The 18278-nt window shown below is 43.4% G+C and overlaps 1 protein-coding gene across 2 annotated transcripts in view; it reads left to right on the top strand.

The window, feature by feature from the left end:
• LOC136873993 (high-affinity zinc uptake system protein ZnuA-like) overlaps positions 1 to 17629 on the top strand; it is a 60945-nt gene extending 43316 nt beyond the window's left edge. Inside the window, exons 1-2 of one of the 2 annotated variants that reach the window (XM_067147432.2) lie at positions 15480 to 15598; positions 17093 to 17629. In XM_067147432.2, coding sequence (XP_067003533.2) covers positions 15592 to 15598; positions 17093 to 17532 — 447 coding nt within the window. In that variant the 5' untranslated portion in view covers positions 15480 to 15591 and the 3' untranslated portion in view covers positions 17533 to 17629. Of the gene's footprint in view, positions 1 to 15479; positions 15599 to 17092 lie in introns of those variants that run through there. The other variant, XM_068227665.1, reaches the window with a different exon arrangement.
• The last annotated feature ends 649 nt before the right edge of the window (positions 17630 to 18278 follow it).

Genomic DNA, 18278 nt, shown 5'->3' with positions numbered 1-18278 from the left:
GATAGCAGCACAGTGCTCTATTGATTAAAGATGGTGGATGACAGCTGTCAAAAAAAAGCACGTGGCTTTGTTTACTAAACAAGAGCACATAGATTTTTTTCAAATTGCCGCCACCACATTTCAAAGGTATCTAGCTAAAGAGCGCAGCACAGAGGTTTGTGATGCAAGATGGCGGATGACAGCTGTCAGAAAAAAGCACGTGAGTTTGTTTCCAAACAAGAGCATGTAGAATTTGCCGCCACCACGTAGAGGGCAGCACGGTGCTCTCATGATTAAAGATGGCTGCTGTCACGTGGAATTGCCTGCCACCACAAAAGAGGGTAGCACGGTGCTCAAAGATGGCTGCTATCAAAAAGCATTTTTCAAATTATCCGCCACCACATTTCAAAGGTAAGTAGCTAAAGAGGGTACCACTGTGCTCTATGGATTAAAGATGGTGGATGACAGCTGTCAAAAAAGCACGTAGATTTGTTTATCTCACGCTAGTGAGGTTAAGTTGGTAGCACTAAGGTTTAGGCCCGTTAAGATGGCAGCACTGCGGATGACAGCTGTGACGAATTTACATCTACTACGATAAAGAGGGCAGCACTGTGCTCTATAGATTAAAAATGGCGGATGTCAGCTGTCAAGAAAGCACATGGCTTTGTTTCCAAACAAGAGCACGTGGAATTTGCCGCCACCACATTTCAAAGGTAAGTAGCTAAAGAGGGCAGCACGGTGCTCTCTGGATTAAAGATGGCGGATGATAGCTGTCAAAAAAGCGCATGGGTTTGTTTCCAAACAAGAGAATGTAGAATTTTTCAAATTGCCGCCACCACATAGAGGGCAGCACGGTGCTCTCTTGATTAAAGATGGCTGCTGTCACGTGGAATTGTCTGCCACCACAGGTATCTAGCTAAAGAGGGCAGCACGGTGTACAAAGATGGCTGCTGTCAAAAAGCATTTTTCAAATTATCCGCCACCACATTTCAAAGGTAAGTAGCTAAAGAGGGCAGCACTGTGCTCTATAGATTAAAGATGGCGGATGACAGCTGTCAAAAAAGCACGTGGATTTGTTTATCTCACGCTATTGAGGTTAAGTTGGTAGCACTAAGGTTTAGACCCGTCAAGATGGCAGCACTGCCGATGACAGGTGACGAAAGAGGGCAGCACAGTGCTTTGTGGTTTAAAGATGGCGGATGACAGCTGTCAAAAAGCACGTGGCTGTCAAAAAAGCACGTGGCTTTGTTTACCACGCGCTAGTTAGGTTAAGTTGCTAGCACTAAGGTTTAGGCCCGTCAAGATGGCAGCACTGCCGATGACAGGTGATGAAAGAGGGCAGCACAGTGCTCTGTGGTTTAAAGATGGTGGATGACAGCTGTCAAAAAGCACGTGGTTGTCAAAAAGCACGTGGATTTGTTTATCTCGAGCTAGTTAGGTTAAGTTGGTAGCACTAAGGTTTAGGCCCGTCAAGATGGCAGCACTGCCGATGACAGGTGATGAAAGAGGGCAGCACGGTGCTCTGTACTTTAAAGATGGCGGATGACAGCTGTCAAAAAGCACGTGGATTTGTTTACCTCATGCTAGTTAGGTTAAGTTGGTACCACTAAGGTTTAGGCCCGTCAAGATGGCAGTACTGAGGTTAGCGATGCGTTGTTGTCTGTCAAAAAGCACGTGGCTTTGTTTACAAATCTGTCAAAAAGCACGTGGCTGTCAAAAAACACGTGGCTTTGTTTACCTCACGCTAGTTAGGTTAAGTTGGCACTACTGAGGTTTAGGCCCGTCAAGATGGCAGTACTGAGGTTAGCGATGCGTTGTTGTCTGTCAAAAAGCACGTGGCTGTCAAAAAACACGTGGCTTTGTTTACCTCATGCTAGTTAGGTTAAGTTGGCACTAGTGAGGTTTAGGCCCGTCAAGATGGCAGTACTGAGGTTAGCGATGCGTTGTTGTCGATGACAGCTGTCAAAAAGCACGTGGCTTTGTTTACAAATTCAAATCTCCCGCCAAAATTCAAATTTCCCGCCAAAATTCAAATTTCCCGCGGGCGGCGGCGGCGGCGGCGGCGGCGGAGGAGGCGGGCGGCGGAGGATGCGGCGGAGGCGCCAGAACCATCCAATTATACTACTTCTGAGCCACTCAGCTCGGCTGAAAAGAAATCATTAGTTGAATTTCTGTCTATGTGCAGGCCTACGTCTTTCTGCATGTTCAAACATTGTGTGACAACGGCCAGATAAAATGATAAACAAAGCACTTAAAGTAATAGTCATAGTTAATAAGAAATACCAACCGAGCTCGATAGCTGCAGTCGCTTAGGTGCGGCCAGTGTCCAGTATTCGGGAGATAGTGGGTTCGAACCCTACTGTCGGCAGCCCTGAAGATGGTTTTCCGTGGTTTCCCATTTTCACACCAGGCAAATGCTGGGGCTGTTTCCTTCCCACTCCTAGCCCTTTCCTGTCCCATCGTCGCCATGAGACCTGTGTCAGTGCGACGTAAAGCAACTAGCAAAGAAAAAACCCACTTAAAGTAATAACGGTAGTTGAAAAATGTCGTTTGGATTGGAATTTAAGGGATGGGCCGAAATATATGTCTGTTAATATAGTATTATCCTTCATGATTATTTAACCCATTTAGCCTCCAGGGTTGGTTTTTCTCACGGACTAAACGGGGGATACCACCTCTACCGCCTCGAACACCTCTCGCCAAAGCGGACTTACCTGTTACTGTATGTTGAAGACGGACCTTGTGGGGGATGGGAAGATTTGAAGGGATAGGCAAGGAAATGGGAGAGAAGCGGACATGGCTTTAAGTTAGGTGCATCCCAGCATTTTCCTGTAGGGGAAGTGGGTAACCACGGAAAACCACTTCGACGATGGCTGAGGAGAGAATCGAAATCCCTTTACTCAGTTGACATCCCAAGGCTGAGTGGTCCCAGTTCCAGTCTTCGTAACACTTTTCAAATTCCGTGGCAGAGCCTGGAATCGAACCCAGGCTTCCAGGGTTTGCAGCTAACCACACTAACCACTACACCACAGAGGCGGACATCCGTCGTATTAAATCATAAAATTTAATGTAATTCTAACTTTAGTTTGTACAAAATATATATATTCTTAACGGAGGACGAGAAGTTTAGTCATTTAGTGCCGGGCTGAGTGGCTCAGACGGTTGAGGCGCTGGTCTTCTGACCCCAATTTGGCAGGTCCACCCGTGGCTCAGTCCGATGGTACTTGAAGGTGCTCAAATACGTCAGCCTCGTATTGGTAGATTTACTGACACGTAAAAGAACTGTTCCGGGACAAAACTGCGACGTCTCGGCGTCTCAGAAAACCGAGGAAGTAGTTAGGAGGACGTAAAATTAATAACATTATTAGTCATTTCCTCTCACTTTTTATTTATTTGACCAACCTAACTTGTATGAAAAACTGAAAATTATTTATTTCACATTGAAAATCGCAGTTAATAATAATTTTTAATAATGATCCTATATCGACAGTGGATATTCTCCCGTGGTATCGACACTTTCCAAGAAGATGCTCGGATAGTACATTTCATCAAGTTCCTGGGTAAATACTCAAATCCTAGGCCTAACAATACATACACCGGAATAACCTCGGTTATTTATGACCTATAGTTGTGGTTCCGAAAAATGTTTCACTTAATGACGCCCTAGTTGACACATGACGCTAAAACGTATGTGTAAAATAATCCTGCTAGTGCGAATAAGTAACTTAAGTTTCCTTATAAAATTCTATTTATTCGATGCGTCGACCTAAGATATTTTGCCCCTACTTTGCACCTGCGTGTATTTTGGAAATGGCGGAAGTGTAAGTGTTGAATGTGAGGAAAGGAACATTAAGGACGACACAAACATCCAGTCCCCAGACCAGGGATATTAATCATTTAAAATTAAAAAACCTTTGACCTGGCCGTGAGTCGAACCCAGGGCCGCCAGGTGACAGGCGCACGCGTTGTCCTCTACACCTCTAGGCCGGACTAACTGAGATCTGAGACACTGCCACTTTTCTCCCCTGATCTTTTTCCCAATTATCCAGGATCAATAATAATGTGGATTTGTCCAATTTTACGTCCGGATGCCCTTCCTGACTCCAACCTTGAGTGAAGGGATGTATCACTCTTACATCTCCCTGCGATGGTTGATAGCGTGATATACTGCATGTAAATGTTTATTGTCCGCCTCTGTGGTGTAGTGGTTAGTGTGATTAGCTGCCAACCCCGGAGGTCCGGGCACAAAATTTGCAAAGTGGGACGAGGGCTGGGACGGGGTCCACTCAGCCTCGGGAGGTCAACTGAGTAGAGGTGGGTTCGATTCCCACCTCAGCCATCCTGGACGAGGTTTTCCGTGATTTCCCATTTCTCCTCCAAGCAAATGCCGGGATGGTACCTAACTTAAGACCACGGCCGCTTCCTTCCCTCTTCCTTGTGTATTCCTTCCAATCATCCCATCCCCAACCAAGGCCCCTGTTCAGCATAGCAGGTGAGGCCGCCTGGGTGAAATACTGGTCATCCTCCCCAGTTGTATCACCCGACCCGATGTCTCACGCTCCAGGACACTGCTCTTGAGGCGGTAGAGGTGGGATCCCTCGCTGAGTCCGAGGGAAAAGCCAACCCTGGAGGGTAAGCAGATTCAGAAAGAAAGAAAGAAAGAAAGAAAGAAAGAAAGAAAGAAAGAAATGTTTATTAAGACGATCACTAAGACCAATGGTGATGCTTGTTGTTTTAAGAGGAAGTACAACTAGGTAACCATCCTCTCAGAGCAAATTAGCAGAAATTATAAAAAAGTAAAACAATTTTCGACCGGAGGAATTTGAATGAAATTTAAAAATTTAAAAAGCCCTTGATTAGTCCACTCTGACACATAAAGCGAGTGACGAGATCGTCAGTATTCCCGTCATCGGCAAGTATGAGGTCGAGTCGTACCTGCAGACAGAGGTTCCGTCTTAGGCCAGAAAGATCGGCACACACTGTGAGGATGTGGGCCACGGTGAAGTCGGGACCTCACTGGGGGGGGTCTTCACTTTTCAGGACGTAACAGTGCGTAGATGTCCCATGACCTATCTTCAGCCTATATAAAACTACGGCCTCTCTCCGCGAAGGCCGGAAAGAGGACCGCCACACGGCAGTTACCTTCTTGAGTGATCTCAGCCTGTTGGGAGTTCGGATAGTTAGCCACTTCGATTCCCAGGACGCCAAGATGGATGGATGTAGCTGAGAACAAATATCCGTAGCAGGTACGTTCACAGCTGTAGGTGGTAAAAATGTCTCTTCTTTCATAGCTTCGTCCGCAAGTTCATTTCCCGCAATCTCAACGTGGCTTGGGAGCTTCGCGAAAGTGATTATGGTGTCGCATCACACAACCTGGCTAGAAGCTCATGCATCCGCCGCACCGGTGGGTGTGAGGAAAAAGATGTCAATGGTGTGCAGAGAACTTAACGAGTTGGTACATACGATAAAGTGGCCTCATTCGTCATCCTGAACAAACTACAGAGCTTCTAAGATGGCGAAAAGCTCCTCAGTATACACACTACGCACATTGGGAAGCAAGATCTTCGTGCTAATATCATAGGAGACGAAGAGCATCCTAACAACCCCGAACAAGAGGAATGAATCAAACAGGCTAAAATCCTCCTAGAGTACCCCCTGTGGTTGGGGACGTTAGAAGATATCCACGGGATTCCCTACCAGTCGTAAGAGGTGACTAAAAGGGGACCCTAGGTGAGGGTGCGGTGGCGGCTACGGATCATAGCTGGGTCTAATATTTCTTTCACCTGCTTTTACCAGTCTCCTGTCTGGCTCCACGGCTAAATGGTTAGCGTGCTGGCCTTTGGTCACAGGAGACCCGGATTCGATTCCCGGCAGTGTCGGGTAATTTAACCATCATTGGTTAATTTCGCTGGCTCGAGAACTGGGTGTAAGTGTCATCTTCGTCATCATTTCATCCTCATCACGACGCGCAGGTCGCCTACGGGTGTCAAATCAAAAGACCTGCACCTGGCGAGCCGAACATGTCCTCGGACACTCCCGGCACTAAAAGCCATACGCCAATTCATTTTACCAGTCTCCTTACTTTCACCTCTTGTATCCCACATCACTTGGTCAGCACATGTTATCTTCCCTTTCTCTGCCGATATCACCATTCTTCGAAGAGTCGGCCTATAATTTTACCTTCAATTAGTGTTAAGAGATGACCACCACCAATATCTCCCATACAGCAGTAAATCGAACGCTGGGCTATCTGAACTAAAGGCTACCACGATGACTATCCAGCCAAGAATCCTGGCAACTGAAATACTACAAAAAGTGTAATAAACAATTGCATCATTCAACTTGTCATAATTTGTGGCACGAACGAAGCTGTATAACAGTTTCCTCAAAATCTTCCATCCGTGTTTTCTTCCCACATTGATTTTTCAATATTTACTTTATCTTTAATTCAACCGACCGTAGTGGCCGCGTATATCGTACTACGGCTATAGACCTTCATTCTGGAGACGCGTGTTAGTATAATAAGCGGGTTCTGCCGCACCTCCGCCGCCACACGCCTCCTCCTCCGCCGCCTCCTCCGCCGCCGCCGCCGCCCGCGGGAAATTTGAATTTTGGCGGGAGATTTGAATTTGTAAACAAAGCCACGTGCTTTTTGACAGCTGTCATCGACAACAACGCATCGCTAACCTCACTGCTGCCATCTTGACGGGCCTAAACCTCACTAGTACCAACTTAACCTAACTAGCGTGAGGTAAACAAAGCCACGTGTTTTTTGACAGCCACGTGCTTTTTGACAGACAACAACGCATCGCTAACCTCAGTACTGCCATCGTGACGGGCCTAAACCTCAGTAGTGCCAACTTAACCTAACTAGCGCGAGGTAAACAAAGCCACGTGCTTTTTGACAGCCACGTGCTTTTTGACAGATTTGTAAACAAAGCCACGTGCTTTTTGACAGACAACAACGCATCGCTAACCTCAATACTGCCATCTTGACGGGCCTAAACCTCAGTAGTGCCAACTTAACCTAACTAGCGCGAGGTAAACAAAGCCACGTGCTTTTTGACAGCCACGTGCTTTTTGACAGATTTGTAAACAAAGCCACGTGCGTTTTGACAGACAACAACGCATCGCTAACCTCAGTACTGCCATCTTGACGGACCTAAACCTTAGTGGTACCAACTTAACCTAACTAGCGCGAGGTAAACAAAGCCACGTGCTTTTTGACAGCCACGTGCTTTTTTGACAGCTATCATCCGCCATCTTTAAACTACAGAGCACCGTGCTGCCCTCTTTCGTTACCTTTCATCGGCAGTGCTGCCATCATGACGGGCCTAAACCTTAGTGCTACCAACTTAACCTCACTAGCTCGAGATAAACAAATCCACGTGCTTTTTGACAGCTACGTGCTTTTTTGATAGCTGTCATTCGCCATCTTTAATCTATAGAGCACAGTGCTGCCCTCTTTAGCTACTTACCATTGAAATGTGGTGGCGGATAATTTGAAAAATGCTTTTCGACAAGCAGCCATCTTTAATCCAGAGAGAACAGTGCTGCACTCTATGTGGTGGCGGCAAACTGAAAAATTCTACGTGCTCTTGTTTGAAAACAAACTCACGTGCTTTTTTGACAGCTGTCATCCGCCATCTTTAATCACAGCGCTGCCCTCTTTAGCTACTTACCTTTGAAATGTGGTGGCGGATAATTTGAAAACTGCTTTTTGACAGCAGCCATCTTTGTGCACCGTGCTGCCCTCTTTAGCTAGATACCTTTGAAATGTCGTGGCAGACAATTCCACGTGACAGCAGCCATCTTTAATCAAGAGAGCACCGTGCTGCCCTCTATGTGGTGGTGGTAATTTGAAAAATTCTACATTCTCTTGTTTGGAAACAAACCCGTGCGCTTTTTTTGACAGCTGTCATCCGCCATCTTTAATCCAGAGAGCACCGTGCTGCCCTCTTTAGCTACTTACCTTTGAAATGTGGTGGCGACAAATTCCACGTGCTCTTGTTTGGAAACAAAGCCATGTGCTTTCTTGACAGCTGACATCCGCCATCTTTAATCTATAGAGCACAGTGCTGCCCTCTTTATCGTAGTAGATGTAAATTCGTCACAGCTGTCATCCGCAGTGCTGCCATCTTAACGGGCTTAAACCTTAGTGCTACCAACTTAACCTTACTAGCGCGAGATAAACAAATCCGCGTGCTTTTTGACAGCTGTCATCCACCATCTTTAATCACAATGGTGCCCTCTTTAGCTACTTACCTTTGAAATGTGGTGGCGGATAATTTGAAAAATGCTTTTTGATAGCAGCCATCTTTGAGCACCGTGCTGCCCTCTTTGTGGTGGCAGGCAATTCTACGTGACAGCAGCCATCTTTAATCATGAGAGCACCGTGCTGCCCTCCATGTGGTGGCGGCAATTTGAAAAATTCTACATGCTCTTGTTTGGAAACAAACTCACGTGCTTTTTTCTGACAGCTGTCATCCGCCAACTTGCATCACAAACCTCAGTGCTGCGCTCTTTAGCTAGATACCTTTGAAATGTGGTGGCGGCAATTTGAAAAAAATCTATGTGCTCTTGTTTAGTAAACAAAGCCACATGCTTTTTATGACAGCTGTCATCCACCATCTTTAATCAATAGAGCACTGTGCTGCTATCATGCAGGCAATTTCATCACCTGTCATCCGCCATCTTTAATCTACAGAGCACCGTGCTGCTCTCTGTAGTAGCGGGCAATTTGAAAAGTTCTGTTAGCTGTCATCCGCCATCTTTAATCAAGAGAGCACCGTGCTGCCATCTATGTGGTGGCGGCAAATTCTACGTGCTCTTGTTTAGTAAACAAACTCACGTGCTTTTTGTCAGCTGTCATCCGCCATCTTTAATCTATAGAGCTCAGTGCTACACTCTATGTGGTGGCAGATAATTTAAAAAGAAAAATTTTACATCAGTCCTCTCTCGACGCTAATAGCACAAGATGGTGGCTATACATGACTCCTTAAAGGTGCTTATGCAAGATGATCGCTATACATAGACGCCCTTGGGATGCTTGCGCAAGATGGCGGTTATACAAGGCTCCTTATGAGGGATGCTTGCGCGAGATGGTGGTTGCTCTTATGAGGCGGCTTAAGGATCCATGACTAGAGACGCCCTAAGGATGCTTGCGCAAGATGGCGGATGCAAGATGGCGGCTATACATAGCTCCTTATGAGACAGCCAGTACTCGATACAACATGTGATCAGAACATTGATTGATGTGTTCAGAACACAAAATAAGTAGAATCGAACACTGTACTCGATACAACATGTGATTAAAACATTGTGTGGTGTGTTCAGAACACTACATAAGTAGAATCGAACGCTGTATTAGGGGATACCTTTGTTTAGATTGAAACATAACAAGACTAGAATTGAACACTGCACTCGATGTCGGAAGATCAGATTGAAACATAACAAGACTAGAATTGAACACTGCACATTGATTGATGTGTTCAGAACATAAAATAAGTAGAATCGAACACTGTACTCGATGTCGTTAACTTCAACATGTGATTAAAACATTGTCTGGTGTGTTCAGAACACTACATAAGTAGAATCGAACGCTGTACAACATGTTAGGGGATACCTTTGTTCTAAGAAGATCAGATTGAAACATAACAAGACTAGAATTGAACACTGCACTCGATGTCGTTACATGTGATCAGAACAATGATTGATGTGTTCAGATCACGAAACAAGTAGAACCGAACACTGTACAACATGTTAGGGGATACCTTTGTTCTAAGAAGATCAGCTTGAAACATAACAAGACTAGAATTGAACACTGCACTCGATACAACATGTAATCAGAACATTGATTGATGTGTTCAGATCACGAAACAAGTAGAACCGAACACTGTACAACATGTTAGGGGATACCTTTGTTTAGATTGAAACTAACAAGACTAGAATCGAACACTGCACTCGATGTCGTTACATGTGATCCGATACAACATGTTAGGGGATACCTTTATCCTAAGAACCGAACACTGTACAACATGTTAGGGGATACCTTTGTTTAGATTGAAACTAACAAGACTAGAATCGAACACTGCACTCGATGTCGTTACATGTGATCCGATACAACATGTTAGGGGATACCTTTGTTTAGATTGAAACATAGCAAGCCTAGAATCGAACATTGTTTGATGTGTTCAGTACAACTTCAATGATTAACACACACTGTGCACATATCGCATAGCTAAAAACACACTGTGCACATATCGCATACCTAACACTTCAAATGATTTGCTTAGTACGAAAATAAAAAATCTATACCGCGTAGCTAACTCGTTCATCACACTGCTAAGACGCTTAGTAATTGTGAATACACTCATACGAAAATCAAGAAAGCACACTGCGTAGCCAACTCGCTCGGCTCACTCGCTTAAGAATCTGTCGAGAATCGGGGGTTTTACAGCTAGATTGTAAATCGCTGTATCACTACAGCCGGATGCCCTTCCTGACCAAGATTTTAAATCGCAAGAATTTGTTGAGTTGCCCTTCCTGACGCAAAACTGGCAGTATCTAGCCTCTTACATCATACACTATAGTTTTCGACCGGTTGCCCTTCCTGACGTCAAAGAACTCGGATTAAGAATCTGTTTTGTTTTAAGACTAGTTGTCCTTCCTGACACAAAACTGGCAGTATCTAGCCTCTTACATCATACACTATAGTTTTCGACCGGTTGCCCTTCCTGACGTCAAAGAACTGGGATTAAGAATCTGTCGAGAATCGGGGATTTACAGCTAGATGCTCGCCGGATACCCTTCCCGACGGCATAAGTTACCAGGATTTGAATCGCGGTATCCATCATTGTGTCTGACTTGCAAGCTCACGCGTATTATTTTTGCTGAGATATCATGCTACTTCCGTTCGCCAGCTAGAGCGGAAACTCGCAGTACTGCGTCTATTTCATCTTACAACTTGGAGGAGACAACATGTGTACATATAATTTATGATCTTTCACCCTCCCTTAAAAAACATGTAAGTATCTCGGAACATTCTTATCCGTGTGTGTTGCAATTACTAAGCGAGTGAGCCGAGCGAGTTGGCTACGCAGTGTGCTTTCTTGATTTTCGTATGAGTGTATTCACAATTACTAAGTGTCTTAGCAGTGTGATGAACGAGTTAGCTACGCGGTATAGATTTTTTATTTTCGTACTAAGCAAATCATTTGAAGTGTTAGGTATGCGATATGTGCACAGTGTGTTTTTAGCTATGCGATATGTGCACAGTGTGTGTTAATCATTGAAGTTGTACTGAACACATCAAACAATGTTCGATTCTAGGCTTGCTATGTTTCAATCTAAACAAAGGTATCCCCTAACATGTTGTATCGGATCACATGTAACGACATCGAGTGCAGTGTTCGATTCTAGTCTTGTTAGTTTCAATCTAAACAAAGGTATCCCCTAACATGTTGTACAGTGTTCGGTTCTTAGGATAAAGGTATCCCCTAACATGTTGTATCGGATCACATGTAACGACATCGAGTGCAGTGTTCGATTCTAGTCTTGTTAGTTTCAATCTAAACAAAGGTATCCCCTAACATGTTGTACAGTGTTCGGTTCTACTTGTTTCGTGATCTGAACACATCAATCAATGTTCTGATTACATGTTGTATCGAGTGCAGTGTTCAATTCTAGTCTTGTTATGTTTCAAGCTGATCTTCTTAGAACAAAGGTATCCCCTAACATGTTGTACAGTGTTCGGTTCTACTTGTTTCGTGATCTGAACACATCAATCATTGTTCTGATCACATGTAACGACATCGAGTGCAGTGTTCAATTCTAGTCTTGTTATGTTTCAATCTGATCTTCTTAGAACAAAGGTATCCCCTAACATGTTGTACAGCGTTCGATTCTACTTATGTAGTGTTCTGAACACACCAGACAATGTTTTAATCACATGTTGAAGTTAACGACATCGAGTACAGTGTTCGATTCTACTTATTTTATGTTCTGAACACATCAATCAATGTGCAGTGTTCAATTCTAGTCTTGTTATGTTTCAATCTGATCTTCCGACATCGAGTGCAGTGTTCAATTCTAGTCTTGTTATGTTTCAATCTAAACAAAGGTATCCCCTAATACAGCGTTCGATTCTACTTATGTAGTGTTCTGAACACACCACACAATGTTTTAATCACATGTTGTATCGAGTACAGTGTTCGATTCTACTTATTTTGTGTTCTGAACACATCAATCAATGTTCTGATCACATGTTGTATCGAGTACTGGCTGTCTCATAAGGAGCTATGTATAGCCGCCATCTTGCATCCGCCATCTTGCGCAAGCATCCTTAGGGCGTCTCTAGTCATGGATCCTTAAGCCGCCTCATAAGAGCAACCACCATCTCGCGCAAGCATCCCTCATAAGGAGCCTTGTATAACCGCCATCTTGCGCAAGCATCCCAAGGGCGTCTATGTATAGCGATCATCTTGCATAAGCACCTTTAAGGAGTCATGTATAGCCACCATCTTGTGCGATTAGCGTCGAGAGAGGACTGATGTAGAATTTTTCTTTTTAAATTATCTGCCACCACATAGAGTGTAGCACTGAGCTCTATAGATTAAAGATGGCGGATGACAGCTGACAAAAAGCACGTGAGTTTGTTTACTAAACAAGAGCACGTAGAATTTGCCGCCACCACATAGATGGCAGCACGGTGCTCTCTTGATTAAAGATGGCGGATGACAGCTAACAGAACTTTTCAAATTGCCCGCTACTACAGAGAGCAGCACGGTGCTCTGTAGATTAAAGATGGCGGATGACAGGTGATGAAATTGCCTGCATGATAGCAGCACAGTGCTCTATTGATTAAAGATGGTGGATGACAGCTGTCATAAAAAGCATGTGGCTTTGTTTACTAAACAAGAGCACATAGATTTTTTTCAAATTGCCGCCACCACATTTCAAAGGTATCTAGCTAAAGAGCGCAGCACTGAGGTTTGTGATGCAAGTTGGCGGATGACAGCTGTCAGAAAAAAGCACGTGAGTTTGTTTCCAAACAAGAGCATGTAGAATTTTTCAAATTGCCGCCACCACATAGAGGGCAGCACGGTGCTCTCATGATTAAAGATGGCTGCTGTCACGTAGAATTGCCTGCCACCACAAAGAGGGCAGCACGGTGCTCAAAGATGGCTGCTATCAAAAAGCATTTTTCAAATTATCCGCCACCACATTTCAAAGGTAAGTAGCTAAAGAGGGCACCATTGTGATTAAAGATGGTGGATGACAGCTGTCAAGAAAGCACATGGCTTTGTTTCCAAACAAGAGCACGTGGAATTTGTCGCCACCACATTTCAAAGGTAAGTAGCTAAAGAGGGCAGCACGGTGCTCTCTGGATTAAAGATGGCGGATGACAGCTGACAAAAAAAGCGCACGGGTTTGTTTCCAAACAAGAGAATGTAGAATTTTTCAAATTACCACCACCACATAGAGGGCAGCACGGTGCTCTCTTGATTAAAGATGGCTGCTGTCACGTGGAATTGTCTGCCACGACATTTCAAAGGTATCTAGCTAAAGAGGGCAGCACGGTGCACAAAGATGGCTGCTGTCAAAAAGCAGTTTTCAAATTATCCGCCACCACATTTCAAAGGTAAGTAGCTAAAGAGGGCAGCGCTGTGATTAAAGATGGCGGATGACAGCTGTCAAAAAAGCACGTGAGTTTGTTTTCAAACAAGAGCACGTAGAATTTTTCAATTTGCCGCCACCACATAGAGGGCAGCACTGTTCTCTCTGGATTAAAGATGGCTGCTTGTCGAAAAGCATTTTTCAAATTATCCGCCACCACATTTCAAAGGTAAGTAGCTAAAGAGGGCAGCACTGTGCTCTATAGATTAAAGATGGCGAATGACAGCTATCAAAAAAGCACGTAGCTGTCAAAAAGCACGTGGATTTGTTTATCTCGAGCTAGTGAGGTTAAGTTGGTAGCACTAAGGTTTAGGCCCGTCATGATGGCAGCACTGCCGATGAAAGGTGACGAAAGAGGGCAGCACGGTTCTCTGTAGTTTAAAGATGGCGGATGACAGCTGTCAAAAAAAGCACGTGGCTGTCAAAAAGCACGTGGCTTTGTTTACCTCGCGCTAGTTAGGTTAAGTTGGTACCACTAAGGTTTAGGTCCGTCAAGATGGCAGTACTGAGGTTAGCGATGCGTTGTTGTCTGTCAAAACGCACGTGGCTTTGTTTACAAATCTGTCAAAAAGCACGTGGCTGTCAAAAAGCACGTGGCTTTGTTTACCTCACGCTAGTTAGGTTAAGTTGGCACTACTGAGGTTTAGGCCCGTCACGATGGCAGTACTGAGGTTAGCGATGCGTTGTTGTCTGTCAAAAAGCACGTGGCTGTCAAAAAACACGTGGCTTTGTTTAACTCACGCTAGTTAGGTTAAGTTGGTACTAGTGAGGTTTAGGCCCGTCAAGATGGCAGCAGTGAGGTTAGCGATGCGTTGTTGTCGATGACAGCTGTCAAAAAGCACGTGGCTTTGTTTACAAATTCAAATCTCCCGCCAAAATTCAAATTTCCCGCGGGCGGCGGCGGAGGAGGAGGCGTGCGGCGGCGGAGGTGCGGCAGAACCCGCTTATTATACTACTCGCGTGGGTTTGAACCCCATCGTTGGCTGTCCTGAGAATGATTTTATGTGAATTCCCTATTTCAGTTCCAGGCAAAGGCCGCAACAGTTCTATTTCATAGGTCATAGCCGAATATTTCCACCTCCTTAACACGTTTCATTCACGATTGTTCATTTTCTCCACATTATCTCTTCAACTAAGTTTGGCGTTAGGAATGGCATCCACCGTAAAAATATCCCATATTAATCTCACCTCATCCCCAGCCCTGTATCAAGAAACGGATTTAAGGGGTAGACAAACGCTGCGATTGCACTTCAATTGGACGCTATCTGGCCGTCTGCTCGTCAATTTTGACGTTTCGTTTTACCCTATGCAGAGTAAGCCGAATGTGTTTTGAGGCATCTATGGCTTAGATTTTCAATTAATTTTGTCGGGTAAACACCAAATGTGTCACCATACCAACATCGTACAACATGGAGTATCGAATGGACATTTTCGGCCCTTCAAAACTCCGAAAACCTCTGCTGGGTTTGAACCCGCTATCTTGGAATCCGGAAGCTGATACCCTACCACATAGGACCAATGGACGTCAGCTAGCCATGCCTCCACCAACCAACCGACCACTAATCCACCTACCTACTCATCAAATAACCAACACAACCTTAACGTTGAGCTCCTCGAAAGACACCTCTAGAATTACGTGGGTGTATTTCATGCTCTCAACCACAGAATGAAGGAGGAATTTGATAACAATGGCGCACTTCAACGCACATCTCCTAGTGATGCTATCAGGTTATCAAAATTCCAGGAACTGTAATGAGCTCTGTGATTGACAGCTGTACCTCTTATTGAATTACAAGGTTTGACATGAGTGTTCCTGTTATTAACGCCTGATCACAATACTGCGGTTTTTGAGTGAGATAAGGGAAATCATTGCGTATATAAACCCCGCCAGTCAATGATATGTTCAACAGTCTGTAGTACAAGCAGAACATCAGCATGAAAGGTAAGTGACTTTTCTAAACAGTGCACTTTCCTACACTTGTGAACATCATTCGAAGAATTATTCTTTACCACACAATTGACGTTCATTCCCAGGCAGTCAGTGACACAACTTTCTAATTCTTAATATACGGAACAATAATTGTGGATTCCAGCTGATAATTACTTTTCTTCAGAGTTGTATGCAAGATGTTATACTCTTGGAAACAATTCCCCAATGTCTTGTACATTCGGGTACAAATACATCTACAGATAAGAGAGTTATTCTATAAACAGTGGTCCCAAATTTATAGTTGAAGGATTTGCCCACAATGTATTTCTTACTCACCGAGTAACTGTTCATCTTGGATAACAATATCTACAGTGATATGTCACTTATCAGTATTAGTTAAGGATGGAAAGAAACAATAATTCAAGTAAAATATTTACGGTCCTTAATAACAATATAATTCCTAGAAATTATAGGACTTTCAGAAAAATTTCGCGATAATCATCAAATAGCATCCAGCAATGCATCTCCCAAATCGAGTAACTAATGGCACATTCAGAATCAATTGTAAAGAATAGCACATAGGTAAATATCAAAAACTAAGAAATGTATAATTTTCTTGATTTGGCGTTCATATCACATGGGGAGAAGATATCTTAGGGAAAAAATCACAAGCCGTTTCCTTGTTTTCCTCCATTGCCACTGAGAAATGATATAGCAATACGTAGTGAAATAGACATGTTACTGAAACTGATATGTAGTCTATCACAAATTCTGTCAAATATAATTAAAATGTAAAATTTTACATATCGGAGAAATCACTAGCGTAATACACACTTTTGATTAATGTTATCTTTTACCCAATAGAAAATGGCACGGACTATTAACACAGATTTAGTAGGTATTTGGTATTGGAGTACATGGAAATCGTTGATGTCTTCTGAAGTTATATACAATTTAGTGACTAATTAATTAATTACATATCTATATTATTTAATCCCCATTTTGTTATACATAATCATTTTAAATTGTTTAGTAGGTAGGGCACAATATTCATGTTTTAAAAATTTTAAAAGTTCTTTTAATAATTTCCGTTAACAAACAATTTTAATGCAGGTATATATAAAAATACATACTAAGTCGTGAACAACAAGGTGTAAATGCATTCAGCTGATTAGATGTAAGACCATGCCATTTTGCCTTAACCTTTAATAAAATCAATTAATCAAATCAAGTGTCATCAAGACATTTCTCGATTTTACCCCCATGATATTTTTCAAATCAGAATGCAACTACTAAAAATATGTTGTTTTTTTTTTAATTTTCTTACCCAATATTTATCAATCAATAATAACGCCGTTGTTAGACCATATAAACTTAATATACGAATCATCATTTCACAGAGTACAATACTACGTAAATTTAACAAGGAAACCAAAATATAATTCAAATTATATATGCACTCCACGCATCACACTTGAAATACACAATATTTTTATTTCCCCTCAGGTCTTCTCGTCGTGTGTATGTTGGCAGCACTGGCCTACGTCCAGTCCGCTCCCGTGGACAATGTGGAACAACAGCCAGCTCAGGTTCCTGAAGATGTAAAAGTCGACGACACTGCAACCGCCGAGGACCCTCAAGAAGTAGGCAAGCATCATCACCATGATCATCACTCAGATTATCACCATCACGACCATGACTGGGACAACCACAACCACCACAACGATGACCACCATCACCATCATGATGATCATGACAATGACAACCACCAGCCTGACCCATCCAACTTGTGCGCAGCTGCTAGAGCTGACAGGTGGCACTTGCCCTACCCTAAGGACACACATAAGTTCGTCAAGTGTGACCTGACCACAGGGAAAGGTACAGTCTTCACCTGTCCGTCAGGTCTCGTCTTCAACCCTGCCATCCAAGTCTGTGCTTATGCTTAACGTGTGAGTTAAACCACCATATCAAAAACGTACTCTGCTGTGAATGTATGTAATCCGTAGCTCTCTGCTCTGAAATATAGTATAAATAATAAAAATATCACTGAGATGATGTGCTATTATGTTGAACTACTGTTGACATAAACTCGAGATCACATTTACAGCCACAGGGAAGCTATCCTAGCCGTTACTCCTGACGTAAGATCCTCGGACCCCTCTTTTTTCTTTGGATTCAGTGTATTCCTTGTTTGAATAGTAAGGTTTATACACACACTACCAAACGCGCCTTAACACATTTGGCTCAAAGAACATAAGCGTCATTGTCGCCTCATTTAAATTGAAATATCTGGAGTGGCACCGTACATCCTGTCTATCTTCGATCACACAATAAGATCTGGGGGGTACTAATCTAATTCTTCGCCCCGCAGGGTAAGTTGTGCTGCGGACTCCTCGCACTCCATATTTTTTGATGACTCCCTACAGTTCGATGTTCTTTTATTGCAACTATTATCAGTCTTGATACCAACGTTTGACGAAATGTCCGTCAGAGGCCATCGACTGATCTGGAGAGACCTACCTTGTAGTGACATTTCACATAAGGAAGCAGTCCTGGAAGGTAATTTGGGATATAGCGCACTGTTTCATCAGTAATTTCATTTTTATCTCTTCTATTTACTGAAATCTTCGTCGTTTCAGGAGAACAGAAATAAGTTTGCCGGGACTTTAGTTTTAATATAAAAACAAGCGTT

This window comes from Anabrus simplex, chromosome 1 (genome assembly GCF_040414725.1).
Source record: "Anabrus simplex isolate iqAnaSimp1 chromosome 1, ASM4041472v1, whole genome shotgun sequence".
In the NCBI taxonomy this organism is placed as follows: domain Eukaryota; kingdom Metazoa; phylum Arthropoda; class Insecta; order Orthoptera; family Tettigoniidae; genus Anabrus; species Anabrus simplex.
The sequence above is the reverse complement of the archived record's forward strand: the minus strand, read 5'-3'. Positions and strand labels throughout refer to the sequence as shown.